The 16,820-nt window shown below is 36.1% G+C and overlaps 1 protein-coding gene across 1 annotated transcript in view; it reads right to left on the minus strand.

The window, feature by feature from the left end:
* Rad21l1 (RAD21 cohesin complex component like 1) overlaps positions 1–16,820 on the minus strand; it is a 34,745-nt gene that overhangs the window by 16,411 nt on the left and 1,514 nt on the right. The window contains exons 2-7 of the mRNA XM_008834322.3: positions 14,395–14,573; positions 12,265–12,394; positions 9,879–9,972; positions 6,764–6,870; positions 2,268–2,438; positions 202–297 (exon numbers count right to left, since the gene is read on the minus strand). Coding sequence (XP_008832544.1) covers positions 202–297; positions 2,268–2,438; positions 6,764–6,870; positions 9,879–9,972; positions 12,265–12,394; positions 14,395–14,538 — 742 coding nt within the window. The 5' untranslated portion in view covers positions 14,539–14,573. The remainder of the gene's footprint in view (positions 1–201; positions 298–2,267; positions 2,439–6,763; positions 6,871–9,878; positions 9,973–12,264; positions 12,395–14,394; positions 14,574–16,820) is intronic.

Consider the following 16,820-nt stretch of genomic DNA (forward strand, 5'->3'; position numbering starts at 1 on the left):
TACATTTGTGGAAAAATTTGTTTAAAATGGCCTCTCTTTGGAATAAAAAAAAAATCAATCTTAAAGACCTGAACTCATCTGGTAAGAATTTTCAAGCATGGACAATGTACTTCATTACACTGCTACTTATACTTAGAAGTTCTGAGGATTAATTTGAATATCAGTATCTGTTCATTTTCTATGTAAAAGACTTAAACATACCTATTATACTACTGGGAAGCTCTGGAGGCATGGAAATTTCTTGATTCAAATGTATGTCTTCTAAAAGAGTATTTTCATCATCTTGCAATAGATTGTCTTAAAAATACAATAAATACATTTGTCATACAGACTTGAACCTGTTATGTGTTCACTAAACATTTATTAGTATTAGTTTACACAAGGCATTTGTACTCCAACTTCATAAACTATAGGTTGCCACTCCATTTTGGGTTGTGCAACTGAATTGGTGGGGAACAGAGGTGTTGCAAAAATTTTGGTAACAAAAATTAATTAAAATAAAAAATGTAATGAATCTGATGTTTCTAGTAGTGCTCACACCTTTCTCATGCTGTCACATCACTGCAGCTTTGGTTCTGAATACAGAACATAAAGTTCATATTGTACATGCACTATCATGCCATGTAATGCCAACAAATACTGCCTGAAATACCATGGCATAAATTAAAGGCTACGGAAATGTTATGAATTTGCGCTTTTATTGTATGCACAAAGTTTTCTGCTTTTATAGAAATATAAATGACTTAATTATAGTAAACAGTGACATTTAATATTTATTTACTATTATTCCTCAGCATGTAACAAATTAGTATATTTTGGACGATAATTTGTTAGAATGTTTGATTTTTAAAAACTGCTTTTTGAGTTGTTGACTTGAATTTCATTAAAAACCTGATGAATAAATTTTGGTTGGAATTTCGTTAGAAAATTTGAAGTTCTCTAGATATACTTTTACCATCTTGTATTACTATTTATGCAAAGTGGTGTTCTCAGCATTACAAACTATATAATAAAATACTGATCAAGCTGGACATGGTGGTGCACACTTTTAATCCAAGCAGTTGGGAGGCCTAGGCAGGCAGATCTCTGTGAGCTCAAGGTCAATCTGATCAAGGTCAATCTGATCTCCGTAGTGAATTCTAGGCTAGCCAGGGTTACACAGTAGGATCTCTCTCTCTCTCTCTCTCTCTCTCTCTCTCTCTCTCTACTGATCAACTCTGAAAAAGATTGAAGATGCTTTATGTCCTGTAGTATCAAAACTTCAGCCAAGATTTAATTTTTTATGTAGAAATAAGCAAGCATATAATTCTTATTATCATGCAAATTTGCTTTTGTTTTGAAAAATGGTCAAATTTTAGTATGCCAAAGAATTGCTTTAAAATAAATTTCTTTGATTTATTCCCTTTCCTTCCCCTCCCCTCTTCCTCCCTTCCTTCCTTTCTTCCCTTTTGATTTATTTAAGTGCACACATGTCATGTGACACCTGCAGAGACCAGAAAAGGGCATTGGATTCCCCTGGAACTGGAGTTACAGATGGTTGTTACCCACTATGTGGGTTCTGAGAATCAAACCTGGGTCCTCTGCAAGAGCAGCCAGTGCTCTTAACTGCTGAGCTATCTCTCCCACCCTTCTTTCTTTTTTGAGACAGGGTTTCATTTTGTAGGCAAGGCAGGCCTGGAACTCTATGGAGCCCAGGCTGGCCTTAAACTCATGATCTTCCTGCCTCACCTTCCCAAATGCTGAAGTTTTAGGTGTGAGCTGCCATGCCAGGCAGGTAACTAGACTTTTAATGCAAGTTGGAAAATTTTAAAAGTGCATTTCATAGAAATAGTTAATAGTCTTTAAAATATATACTTTAGTTTTCCCCGTGTCTTTCCAACTTGAATGATTATTTTATATTAATATAGTAATTTAAATATAAAATGCTACAATGATCTTTAAGACAATTTGTTTTAAAGAGACAGTGTTTACCAGCATATAATCTATTATATTTTGTTAAGAGTATATGAACCTCACTTCTTTCCAAAACTTAAGCATAAAAATGGAAACAAGCAGTAGTTACCAACTTTTATGGAAATGTGCTTAATCAGATGGCTATTAACTTAGGCATAGCCTAAATATACTATAAACTTTGAAAACTTGTGTGAGAAATTAATTGATCTACAAGCACAGAAATACATCTGTAAGTTTAATTCGATGTAATAAATCTTCTGATATAGGAATTTGTCTGAAATAAATATTTGATTTTTCATGACAAGAAAGCATACCAATCATTTCTCCTGCAGCACCTTCATCTCCAAATCCATCTCCATTTTCAAAGAACAAAGAATTTTCCCCAATGAGGCTTCCAGAACTATGTTCAACTAAAGGACCACTAGAGTTCATTAATATGTTGTCATCAAAGAAGCTATGTCTTCTGAGATTTTCAGGTTCTTCCCCTATATAAATGTATATCATTAGTGCTAAGTTAATTATAGAAACATAAATGTTTTTAATACTTTACTTATTATTTTTATGTGATGCATATGAGTGTTTTACCTGCCTCCTGCAAGTGTACCTGTGTTGTACAACACCCATGGAGGTCATTTGAGGGTGTCAGATCTCCTGGAACTAGAGTTACACATGGTTGTTAGCCACAATGTGGGAGCTGGGAATCAAACCTGGGTAGAAGAACAGCATGTGTTCTTAAACGCTGAACTATCTCTCCAGCCCCAGAAACATATACTTTTAGAGTTAGAGGAAATTGAGACATTATCTAGTAAAATTCACCCTGATTTTATGAATGAGGAAAATAAAATCTTAAAAGTATTGAATTATTCAACTGAAGTCGCTCAGTTAATCAGTAGAGACTAAATTTCAAGTTTAATACTCTCTGAAGGCAACAGGAAAATAACCCATGGAAACATTAGGTAGAGTTTTTAGTAATTATATAGTTTCATCATTTCCTAGACAGTCAAAACATTGTGGGAGTAGATTGATTCCCTCTACATTAGGTAGGTCAGGTTCTGTTTGAGCAAGTATTATTTCATATTATTTTAAGGACAACTGCTTAAACAGTTCATGTATAAGAACAATATGAAAAATAAGGAGCCCTCTCTACTTTCTTAGAAAAACAGAAAGGTAGGTAAAATATTAAAGAATGGGCTTATAATAGTCATTTAGAAAATATTTATTGAATGTGCTAGGAGTCAGAGGTAGAACACTAAAAAGAACAAGGCCAGTCAGCTAACATTAAGTGAGCACTTAGTATGTGATTATATTATGCAATAGAAGATGCAATTTTCATTGTACAAATGAGGAAACTCATCACAGAAAGGTGTGAATCCAGCTCTAACTCCAAAACCTGCATTCTGATAGTCACTAGGTTATATTGATAGTTATGGAGGAACAAAAGTTAGTTCTGGTAAGTTCTTTCCAACCCTTGTGTTTTAGAATCATTATGTCCAGTATTCTGAAACCTTCGATCAGAGGATAGTCTGCTCTTCCTTCCAGTAACCCATGTTAATATTAAACAGTAAAGAAAATAATGAAGTATCAATCATATTCTTCTATAGACCTACATCACACTGAATTAAAAATATGATAAACCGAAAGGACTTACTGACTTTTAAGAAAGAACTAAGAATGTTTACATCATTCAGGATGCAGTTCTTTCCCCAGAGAAAAACCAGTCTTGGTTAATCAGAAACTACCACTTAGGAACAGACAGAAAATTCTGAGCATTGAGCATCTCAGGAATCAGAAAGCAAACTGGGCATTGTGGTACACACCTATAATCTCAGCACTTAGAAGCCTGCAGCAAGCCAATCTGAATTCCAGATTAGCCTGGTCAATATAATGAGACCCTGTCTCATTAAAAAAAAAATCTGAGAGATTACAGAGAAGAAACAATCATCACCTTCAATTTATACTGTAATTTAGAACAGAATGGATTTATATTAAACATTTATTAAGGTTTGAGGCAGTTTTTGAAGGAGAGAAAAATTACATATTAGTAGGGAGGAGTAAAGAAAATAAACTGTGATGTTGGTAGTAGTATCTCAACTTTACAGATAGGGCCATGAAGTTTAGTTACGTAAGCTGCCCAGTATACGCAGCATGTCAACTTTTAAAAGTGCCGACAACACAACAGACAGTAGCAGGGATATCAGAGTATAAGGGCTCTAGTGGGCGGAGGGAGGCTATGGGAGGGTGATATCTGGGAAGTGGGTATTAAAAAAAATAGAACTTTGAAAAAAAAGTGCAGATTCAAACCTAGTCTACTGAAACTAATAATAACATGTTCTCTTCACCTTTTAAAATTATGTAAGACGTAGAACTGTGAACAACTAAATTGTATTGGTTGGATGGTAAGACATATGCTTCAGTAGAGGAAAATGCCTATATTAAGGCTAAAGCAAGTAACATGGAAAAAGAAAGTGATCAATTAGTAGAGGGCATTGAGGAGAGGCAGATGAAATTCAGTTTGAATCAGTTACAGGAACCCAAGGTACTTAAACAGAGGAATAATAGGAGAAAAAAGGAATTAAAAGACAAGTGCTCTGACAGAAATGTAAAATATGGGAAGAAAATGGAGGAAGATTTTCAGGAGGGCAGTACAGCATTCCAAGTCCTTGGTATTGGTGAACTAACTTAGTGGCTAAAAGAAAACAGAAAGAAGATACAGGAACTATTTCAATAATTTAAAAAAAATCAATCTGCACTATTATGAAGCAGATAGAAAGTATAGTTGAGGGTCTGGAGGGATGCAGGCAATACACTCATATACATAAAATAAAAATCATAAATAAAATATTGTAAAAGAAAGTGTATTTGAAAGAGATCCTAAAGTTTCATGTCTGAAGAAAAATAACAGCACTTAACAGCCAGAGGCAGTGATGCATGCCCATAAATTCCAACACTTGGGAGGCTGAGGAAAGAGAACTGCTGCAAGTTGGAGGTCAGTTTGGGCTACATAGCCAAGTATCCATCTGGCCAGTGATAAATAGCTAGACTGTATCTCAAAAAAAAAAAAAAAAACCCCAAAAATATAGCCTTTAGAGCAAAGTTTGTAAAGAGCATCTTGGGTAGAAAATACAATTATGTCCCTGTCGATGTGCTACTGGGCCGAATAGCTTTAATTGTCAACTTGACACACCTGGGTAGAGGGAGCCTCAATTGAAGAACTGTCTTCACTGGACTGGCCTATGGCCGTGTCTATGGGACATTTTCTTGATTTTTGAGTGATGTGGCAGGGCCCAGCCCACTGCAGGTGGTGCCACCCCTGGGCAGGTTGCTCTGTATTGTATAAGAAAGCAGGTTGAGCATGGGCCAGGAGAACACACCAGTAAGCAGTGTTCCTCCATGGCCTGTGCTCCAGCTCTGGCCTCCAGGTTTGTTCTCTGAGTTCCTACCTTGGGCTCTCTCAATGATGGACTGTGACCCGGGTGGTGTAAGTCAAATAAAACATTTCTTCTCCAAGTTGGTATTGGTCAGAATGTTTTGTAATGGCAACTGAAGGCAAACTAGAACAGTTACATTTCTAGGCCTAATTTTACTTTATATAAAGTAAAAACAGTAATCAATTAGCAGTAAATATTTTAAAGATTTATAGCAATTTGAGAAAATAATTTTATATACATTGTACTAGAAATTTGAGGCTTGAATTTTGATTTTTAAAATTTTTCTAGTGATTCATTTTCATATCTAATAACTAATTCATTTTATACAAAAATAAAATACAGCTGGGCATGGTAACACATGCCTTTAAACTCAGGAGGCAGAGGCAGGCAGATCTCTTTGAATTCAAGGCCAGCCTGGTCTACATAGTGAGTTCCAGGCCAGCCAGAGCTGCATAGTGAGATCCTGTCTCAACAAAACTACAAAAAATTAAACAAAAATAAAATACAATACAGACTGAAACAGAGAAATTATAAAACCAGTCCTTCACCACAGATTATTTGAAAAACAAACTATAGACAGCAAGATTTACAGAAGGAGACTATGGATAAGTGGGGTTAGACATATAGATGTTACTCAAGCAGTTCTTCCCCCGACTCAAGACAAGTTTAGGTCATCCTTCTCCTGTGGTTACTGTAAGAAATTCAAAGATAAACAGGACTCAGATTCTATCCTCATGTACTTTGCAGACCAATACAGAAGGTATATAAATATGATACAGGACAGAAAAAAATCATTTTGTGCTTCATAATCAAGCTGTACGTTTAGTGTGGTCACATTTCCTCTTCCTCCTTCTAAACTGATTTAAAATATGTAAGAATTGATATACATCATACACTGGAGAAATATATTTGAAGGAATTTTATGCAGCATGCATATAAAACCTTACATATATGCTAACTATAGCAACTGTTAATTTGCATAGCTCTTTCCCTTGAGAGCAGAAACAACTTCTTTTCTTTTTGGGGGTGAGGGAAGGGAGATAGGGTCTTATTATATAGCCCTAGCTGGGATTATAGGCATGTGCCACCACATCTAGCCCTAGAATCTGCTTCTTTAAACTTTAGTACTGTTCTTATATATGATAACACTTGATAACAGTAGGGATACAATAAATGTTGTACAGTGAGAAAGGAACATGCCCTAAGACAGAGCCTTGGTATTGGCATCTATACTAGAAAAAGATAAGGAAATTTTTTTATTGAAGATTATATTTATACATGAAAATATCCATTCTATAGATATCTCTACTGCTATTATTTTTATACAAAATGCAAATATAATTGATTAAGCTTTGTAATTTTGGTTTCTCGAATATTCTCACCAAAGCTCCTGGTTTGGAAAAGTAGATCATTGCCATATTCTTCTCTGAGTGTAATTTCTTCTGGTCTACTTTGGTTCTGAGAAAAGTGTTCTGAAATGTCAATAGCACTATAGCGAAACATAAGTTTGAGGAAAACGTATGAACAAAACACGATGGTTTTTACAAAATACTGAAAAAATTAAAACAAAAACCTCGATTATTTTGTTTTTATTGTTTGGTCTTTTTGAGACAGAGTCTTCCTGAAGCCCCAGCTGACCTGGAACTCACAGAGATCTGCCTGCCTCTGCCTCCCGAGTCCTGTGACTAAAGGCATACACCACCACACCTGGCATAAACCTCGCTTATTATAAAAAGGATTTTTAACTCTCTTTTAAAAATATTTTATTACTTTTATTTTATTTCTATGAGTGTATAGGCTGCATGAATATATGTGCATTTGTGTCATGCAATGCTCCCGGAGGTCAGAAGAAAGCTTCAGATCCCCTGGAACTGGAGTTAGGATGGTTGTTAGCCATCATATGGGTGCTGGGAATTGAGCCTGGGTCCTCTGCAAGAGAAGTCAGAGCTCTTAGCCACTGAGCCATCTCTCCAGCCCCATAAAAAGGATTTTTATTTTATCAATAGCATTTTTATGAGCATGCATTTTAAAAAACATTAAAAAATATCTATTTTTATTTTATGTGTATGTTTTGACTGCATTACATGTGTATCATGTGTGTGCAGTACCTGCAAGAGGCCAGAAGAGGGCATCAGTTCCACTGGAACTGAAGTTATGAATGGTTGAAAGCCTCTGCATGGGTGCTGAGAACTGAACTTGGGTCCTCTAGAAGAACAGGAAGTGCTGAGTCATCTCTCCAGCTCCATGAACATGAATTTTATACACATATATACAGATAATATATATCCAGGCTAACAACTCCAGTGGTTGTTCTCAGTACCTATCTTACTTGTGCTAACCAATAGCATTTGCTATGGACTGAAGGTCTGTGTTCCCTCCAAGTCCTCATGTTGAAATCTAATTACAACTGTGATGGTATTAGGAGATCAGGCCTTTAGAAGGTAACTAGGTCATGAGAACTCTGCTTTCATGAACAGGATTTGTGTGGCCCCAGAATGCTGCCTTGTTCCTTTTATCATGTGAAGACACAGTAAGAAAATTGTCATCTACGAACCAGGAAGCAGAGCCTCAGCAGACACTGAATTTACTGGCACCTTGACTTTGGCCTTCTCAGCCTTTGGGAATGCTATGGCAAGAACTGGGTAATTTATACTCAGAAATTCATTGCATATAATTCTGGAGTTTTGGAAGTCCAAGATCAAGGCACCAGCAGATTGTCTAGCAGGGGCCTATTTCCCCAAAACAGCACCTTCTTGCTGTATCCTCAGATAGTGGAAATGCAGAAAAGCTTCTTCAGGCTCTTTTATAAGGGCACTGACTGTTAATGAGAGTGTTCTGTTTTCATAACCTAATCAGACTCAAAAAATTCCACCATGGGGATTAGTTTTCAACATGTGAACCTACAGGAGTATATACATATATTCAGATCCAAATCATATGTTGTCCAAGCCCCAATTTCCTTCCTTCCCTCTCCTACTTTATAACCCTATCATTCTTTAGGTATCCTGGTTTTAGTGAGTGGTAACTCCATTTTATGTCCCAAATCAAATAATCAGTTTTTGCTCCTTTCTTTTAAAGGCACACCCAGTTCATCAACAAATGCTGTTGATTACTCTGCCTTCCACATATTAATGCTTTGCTGGTTACCATCTTGATGAAATGAAGTCTGAAAACTGATCACAGATGCTATCTCATATGGACTTACTATAATAATCTCACAGGTTCTCTGCTTCCCTTCCTTCCTCCTAAAATGAGGTAGCCAGAGGGAGCATGTAGAAATCCAGTCAGATCTGGTGATTCCTCTATTGTTTATTCAAAACCATGCTGTGCTTCCTCTGAGCAAAATTAAAGCCCTACAATACCCTGTTACTTGCACCTCCTGCTACTTCTAAGCCCTTCTCACTCCACTTCATGCCACTTATCTCCTTGCTGTTCCTGAGCATGTCCAGTGTGCTTTGCCTTATAGCCTTTCTACTTGGTTCTTGTAGCTACATTTGCCTATTAGGCTATTCCCTTAGGGACTTCTTACATAGCTGAATATTTCTCCCAGGAGCATTCTTCTATATTACTATAGATTTGTTCTTAAAGAACTCTTAGTGTCGCTACTATCAGAAAATCTTTCCTGACAATCCTATTATTTATTTTAAGTTTTATTTCTCTTCATATTTGATCACTTAATCATCTCCTGGCACATTGCACATTTATTTGCTTATTGTTAGTTGACACCAACTACAATATAAAATCCATACAGCCAGGAGCTGTATTTTATTCATTGCTATCTCTCTTTTTTTTAAAAAAAATTATTTTATGTGTATGCGTATATTGCCTGCATGTAAGTAAGTGCACCCGTGTCGTGCAATGCCCATGGAGGACAGAAGAGGCTGTCGGATCCCTTGGAACTGGAGTCATGGACAGTTGTTAGCTGCCATGTGGGTGCTGGGATTCGAACCTGGGTCTTCTGCAAGAACAACCAGTGTTCTTAACCGCTGAGCCATCTCTCCAGGCCCTCATTACTATCTCTTTAATGTCTAGAACTGTGCCTGGTATAAAAAGGCATTTAGTGAATATTTATTGAATGAGCAGATGAATATATTGTCAATAAATGAGCTATTTTTATTTTTTTAATTTTTATTATTTTTAAAAATATTACTTTTATTTTAGGTATATGAGTATATTGTTCAGAAGAAGGCCTATTATTTTTATTCTATATGTATGAGTATATTGTCTGCATGTATGTAAGTGTACCTGTATCATGCAATGCCCACTGAGGTCAGAAGAGTTTTTAGTTGCCATGTAGGTGCTGGGAATCGAACCCAGGTCCTCTGAGCCATTTCTCCAGCCCCAAGATATTTTTATTTTTATACTTCAGAATTTCAAACTACATTTGTCAACTATACTTATTCAGTTGTTATGTATATTGCATTTGCCTTCATAAAATCTGAATATGAAAACACTAAAATATAAGAAAATAAATAAAAGGAAAATGAAAGAATTTACTTTGTATTATGGGTGTCAAAATCATGAAATTCTTCTGGTAATGTGATGGCATTGTAAGCTGCTTCAAAATTCTCTCTTGGGAGGTCAACCATTCCTGAAAAGAATAAAAAGGAAAGACTTTCAATAGGCAATGATGCTGAATAAAATAAGAAACTTCCAATTAAATCTTTATTGTCTCTCAGGGGACTACTGATTAATCCCTTTAAGTGGCTTCCCTATATCCATCTACTCCTGCCCCTCTGCCATCTGATCTTTATAAAGAAGTCACAGTACAACTTCCAAAAGTTTCTCATGAATAAAATGATTTAGCAACTTCCCAAGTACAATAAAACCCAAATTTCTAATTGGAACCTATCATGTATCATCTAAGTATGTGCTTCTCCTCAGTCATTATAGGCCACAAACTATCCTTTCTGTTCCCTGAAAAAAAAAATCAAGTGTTTTTCATCATAGGACCTCTGTTCCTATAATTTCACTGGCCTATTATGCCATTCCCCCAGGGACTTTTATGTTCCTTCTCATTTTCAAGTGTGAGTTTAACTTCGATCCCCTCACAAAGACTTTCCTGAACTATCTTGATTAAAATGAACTTCTCCAGGGCTGGAGAGATGGCTCAGCGGTTAAGACAACTGGCTGCTCTTGCAGAGGACCTGGATTTGAATCCCAGCAGCCACAGAGTGGCTAACAACCATCTGTAACTCCAGTTCCAGGAGATCTGATGCCCTCTTCTAACCCCTGTGGGCATTGCATGACATGGATGCACTTACACCCATGCAGGCAATACACTCATACACATAAAATAAATATAATAAATTAAAAAATTAGCTTCTCCATTATTTTCTGTTGTAGAGCTTTGTTCAGTTTCCTTTACAGCATGATCATAATTTGTAATTATTGTGGTAAATTTTAAAAATTTTCATTACCCGATTTCTGCACCAAACTGAAAGGGACCTTATTTATCTTGTTTGTCCTTGTATCTAGAGTGTAACATTATGCTTGGCATAAACCATGAGATTCAATAGATATGTACGGAATTCATAAATAATAAATGAGCAGGTAAAGCATACTTGGTATGAATGTCAATCTACCCAGGGATTCTACAAGTATTTTAGATGAAGATTGCAAAAAAAAAAAAAAGCTCTCAGCTGGATTGATGAAGGAATTGATGAAGGAATTGATGAAGGAATTAATATATGTAGGGCACTAACACTCAGTTACTATAAGAGATTCAGAAAACAGATATGATAAAGATGCTTCCTTTGGGGAGCTTGGAGACTAGTGATGGAGGAAAGACAACACTAAACAAGCCGTGATATAGGAAGACAGGTGGAAATGATGCATATGTCAAAAGTAGAGCAGATACTACATGAATTTTTTAGGCATCATATGTATAACATATGTAAATATCTAGCACTGTGGAATGTCTAGAAATTTGGATAACGCTTCATAAGTTGCCATGTAGTTTAAGAGAATTCTAAAATCAATGACAACTACTAATAGTTCATGTTGTCAAACACACTATTTCTAATTTGGCTCATAAAGACAAAAATAAGTATGACAAACTAAATGACCCATTAAAAATAAAATATCAGATTTTCTTACACAATTTTGATGACTTTAAGTGTATTTCTTATGTTAATACACAGAACATTGCAAGTTTTGGAAACCATAAGTTTTTCCTATAAACACAGAAAAAGAGCAAGGAAAAGAATACAATTTATCTTTAACTATGGAAACAAAATCAGGGTAACCTCTTCCGAGGAGAGTGTGATAAGAATAGGAGGTAGGAACTGGCTAGGCAGTTAGGGTAAAAAGACTCCAAAGAAAAGTAGCCAGTTTCTTGACTAAAAGTCAAAATGTCCTTGGGCCTCTTAGGAACATACTCTGTTCCAAAGGCCAAAAATGACAAAAGTATTTGGGAGCTCTTATCTAATCCCTAAAAGATTTTAGGGTTACCTCTTCAGAGGGGTAATGTTAGAGCAGCAAAAGCCACATTTTAAGAAAGAGAGAGAGAGAGCAAGAGAGAAGAGAAAGAAAGAAAGAAAGAAAGAAAGAAAGAAAAAAGAAAGGAAAAAAAGAAAGAAAAAAAGAAAGGAAAAAAAAGAAAGACGAAGTCAGAAAAAAGTAATGGGGAAATATGGAAGGTGTTGGAGGGGAGGGAGTGGGCATGGATTTGATCAAAACACCTTATATGCATGAATGAAATTCTCAAAGTTTTTCTTTTAAAGTTTAAAAAAAAAACCAAAAAACCCCCAAAATCAGTCAAAATGAAGTTTATTGGTTACACTCACCTGGAATTACAGAATACTGCCAATGAAAAGAGACCACCCAATACAAAATGCCAAAAAATAACCAAGAATGACTCAAATTAACACTGCATATTTACCTGGGCGAAATGTCATCTTCATCTTAAGAAATGCTTCACTGCAATCTGCCAAAAGATATTTTGCCTTCCTATCATAGATTCGAACAACTCCCAAAAGAAGGTGTCCTGAAGTTCGGAGTGCAATTTTCATCTTTCAATAATTTAAGAAGTTATTAGAGTGATAAAAATTAAGTTTATAAATCCTACTCTTTGAAAGTAAGGAAATCATTATTTCTCTTTAAAAAGCAAATATTTTATATTCTTATTAAAGTAAACCACTTTTTACCTCACCTTATAAAATGATTGACCTTTTTACTTGTTCAACAAAGGTACTCTATTGTGGCATTTAAGTGAAATATTCTGTAGTTAATATCATGGGAAGAATATAAACTCTGTCAGGCAAGTCAGGGAAACGGGTTCAAATTCAGTTGCTGAGGCTGTCATTTAACCTTCCTGAATTCACAAAACCTTCAGTTTAATAAAAAAAGCTACAGTTTATTATATAATTATTTTGTGTCAGGCACCACCACCCAAAGAGTTTTTTATGTATTTAATTAATATTGACAATGACATTTATTTAACAGAAGAAAGAAATCCAGGCTCAGAAGTGTTATACTTAAAGTAATGTAGCTATTTAGTGATAAGTATTAAATATAAATTTGATGAATTCAGAGGTTCATGCTCACTATGATACATCACTGAGGCTGAAAAAGCTGACTTTAGAGGTTTATTGTAAAGAATGAAGTCCAGCCCAATGCTTAATATACAATAGCCTTTCAATTATAACAGAAAACACTTGAAAAACAGTAAACCTATAAAAATATTGATATCTAATATAAATTCTAATAGCTGTTTTATAATAAGCATAATTTTTGTTTTCACATAGTTTTATTTATAATCAATACTCTTTCTTACTTTTACCCTTCCCAATCATTCATTTGCTATTTTCTAAGAAATATTTATTAGGTACATATATAATAATTTGTTAGGGAATAAAAAAAGGATTATAAAGTATGCAAAAAATATGGTCTTTATCTTTTTTTTTTTTTTTTTTTTTTTTTTTTTTTTTTTTTTCACCTTGGGAAAATTCCTGTGTTGATCTAACCTGTTTCCTGACCACACTAGTTTCTGGGCTTGTTTTACAGAGAAGGCCACTTGGCTATCTAGCCTTCAGTCTTGAACACTGGTTTTTCCCGAGTGCTGGGATTAAAGGCATATGCCAATTAAGGGCCCAGTCCTTCTATGATAAATACATGAAATGATCACCAACAAAACCCAATACATTGCTTATGCTAAACAAATGCTATGGGAATTAGAAGAGATCATTTGAGAAGTTGTAAAGAATGGAACTTGCCTCTAGGTGGAGATATGTCTTCGTCTTCTTTAAGGGTTAATCCAATGGCACAGGTCAGGGACCTGGCTAGGGGACCTAAAATAACCTGGCAGGTTCACCTTAAGATAGTGTGCTTTTCCTTCCCAGAATTCCCACCCCGACCCAATAGTACAATCCCTACAATCCCATGTGAGCAGAGCCACCCTGAGCAGACCTGAGGCTCGGTTTCTGCCAGAATGTCCTCAGAAATGCACAATTATTTCTTTGCCTTCTTTTCTCTTTTTCTTTTGGATGCTAGCCAGAGCCTAAGTACGCTTTTAAATACCCTAACTAGCACTTTGGACTTCCTTACTCTTCTCCTCTCTCTTCTTTGGGGCTGCCTGCTGCCAGGTGGCTGACTTCCATACTGCCTAATCTCAAGCAGTATGGCTTTTGCTTCCTCTGTTCTCCATTCTCTTCATCCCTTCCAGGCAGCTGCAGATTTACCTGGGGTTTTCCTTTTAAACTCTAAAAAATTGTCTTTGAGCTTCCATTTGTGTCCATTCTTAAATTCTTTTACTAATGAGACTAAGACCACTGGGGGTGGGGTGTGTGTTGCTGGTTTCCTAGATATAGGATGGCTCTGTTAGAACTCTAGGAACACTTCTTTCCTGCCTTTTAATTCTTTAACTGGCAGAGAAAATGAACCTGTTCCTGAACTCCTAGATGGTATCAAAGTAAAAGTATCTTGGAATTGTATTTCATGACACAAATGTACTTTACTTGCTTTACTCTATAGAAGCCATAGTTAATACAAATTATTTTAATTAGTAACATACCTTAGGTGAAATAATTCTTTGAATAGTTATCTCTAGATTACATTCAAATACATGGGCTTTTGTAAGTTTCTTCTCCCAGTGAGCTGCAAGCCATATTTTAGCCAATGGCCCTCGTTTACTCATAAGCACATGGGTGTAGAACATGTTGCCTGTGTAATTACTTAGTTATATTTAAGGAGCTAGAGAGAACACAAAACAGATATCTTAATTTGATTTTAAAAACTTTTGAGTGTTATTTTACAGCAAGCAAAAACATTTCATCAATTCTATAAAATGCTTAAATCATCTCTTAGTCCAATGTATTATTCAAATTATTTTCTTGTTTAAAAAAAGAGAGCCTTATTTAGAAAATTATTATAAACTAATGACAAAGCTCTGCCTCTTTGTGAGCCACACTTGGATTAAATGTATTTGAATCAAAGATATTTTCTTAGATTTTATTTATCTATTTTTAATTTTTATTTTAAGTGCATGAGTGTTTTGCCTGCAGGTAAGTGTACCACATTTGTGAAATGCCCACATAGGCCAGAAGAGGGCATCGGATCTCTTGGAACTGGAGTTACCAGCGGTTGTGAGTCAACAAGTGGGTGCTGGGAACTGAACCCTGGTCCTCTGCAAGAGCAACCAGTGCTCTTAACTGCTGAGCCATCTCTGCAGCTGCCTTAGATTTTATTTTATGCTACAAATAATATGAGTTCTTTTCTTACTAATATAGTAAAATAAAGGCAGGAAGGTTGCTGAAAAAAGTAGAAGATAGAAACAAGCAAAGAAAATAGAATGGGAAGAGGTAGATAAAACTAAGAAACAGGTCATCTGTTTCCTAAAAATTAAGAATTTGATAAATGTTGGATCACTGACTTTTTTTTTTTTTTGTCTTTTTGAGACAGGGTCTCCCTGTAGCCCCTGTTGGCCTGGAACTCTCTATGTAGTCGAGGCTGGCCTTGAACTCACAGAGATCTGCCGGCCTCTGCCTACCAAGTGCTGGGCTTAAAGGCAGTCCAATGCGACTACACCCAGTTGGATCACTGATTTATATCAAGGCATCTATGTTTTTCTCTTCAAGATGCTCGACATTATTATCATATTGTTTATTATTATTATTATTATTATTACTATTACTATTACTTGGGATGGGCTGCTGCTTATAGCCCAGAGTGGCTTTGATTTTCTTTCTGCCATGCTTGACTTTAAGTATATTAATGTTTAAGTTAAAATAACAGAATTACAAAAGATTATAAAGTTAAAAAAGAAACTACAGGAAAAGAATCAAAAGACAGAAACCGCCAAAATTTAATGTTTTGAAGAGTGGTAAAATTTTCACTTAATATGAAGAAAATGGCCATTATCTCTACAAATCGCACTATTCCTTTTTTTTTCTTTTTCATAATTGTTACTGTATGTGAATGAGCGTTTTGTCTGCATGGATGTGCAAAGCCCATGGAGGCCAGGAGAGGGTGTGAATCCCCTGGCATTGGAGTTATGGACAGTTGTTAGCTGCCATGTGGGTGCTCTGAACGGAACACAGGTCCTCTGCAAGATCAGCCAGTGCTCTTAACCTCTGAGCCATCTCTCCAGCTCTCTTGACCACATGGTAAGGCTCTATTGCGAAGCCCCAAATGAGGAGAGATGTTATACATGTTGACTCAGAGTAGAATCAAATTATTGCTTTTACATCATTTTAAATTGCCAGTATGGAAGTTTTTCTACTAAACGTTGGTAAAAGAGGACACTAAGCCAAAATGAAGACACAGCCATAGAATTTAAAATTTGGGTCAACTTTGATCAATGCCCTTTTCCACCACAAGAATCAAACTAAAGGTTATGAAATGTACCAAACCACAGTTCCTGAGAGACACCTCGGAGGGTGTTGTCTCCCACCTTGTGTTTGTTGGACTTCCTTTCTACTGTTTTGGTGTCTTGGAATTAATTCCAAACTTATCTTTAAAAATTGCTCTCTGGGGCTGGAGAGATGGCTCAGCAGTTAAGAACATTGGCTGTTCTTGCAGAAGACCTGGGTTCGAATCCCAGCACCCACAAGGCAGCTAACAACTGTCCCTAACTCCAGTTCCAGGGGATCTGACACCCTCTTCTGACTCCAGCAGGCATTGCACAACACTGGTGCATTTACACACATGCAGGCAATGCACTAATACAAATAAATAAAAATAAATTAAAAATTGCTCTCAAGTAAGTGAGATACGTAACATTTACATTTTCAGCAATAGATTAAAAACAAAAACAAAAGCAGAGCTGGGCAGCGGTGCATGCCTTTAATGCCAGCACTCAAGAGGCAGAGGCAGAAGGATCTCTGTGAGTTCGAGGACAGCATGGTCTACATAATGAGACCCTCAAACAAACAAACAAAAACCAAAACCAAAACCAAGCAAAACCCGCCGCTGGGATTCAACATACAGGAGACCAGAGAC

This window comes from Nannospalax galili, unplaced genomic scaffold (assembly GCF_000622305.1).
Source record: "Nannospalax galili isolate Female #2095 unplaced genomic scaffold, S.galili_v1.0 scaffold811, whole genome shotgun sequence".
Taxonomy (NCBI): domain Eukaryota; kingdom Metazoa; phylum Chordata; class Mammalia; order Rodentia; family Spalacidae; genus Nannospalax; species Nannospalax galili.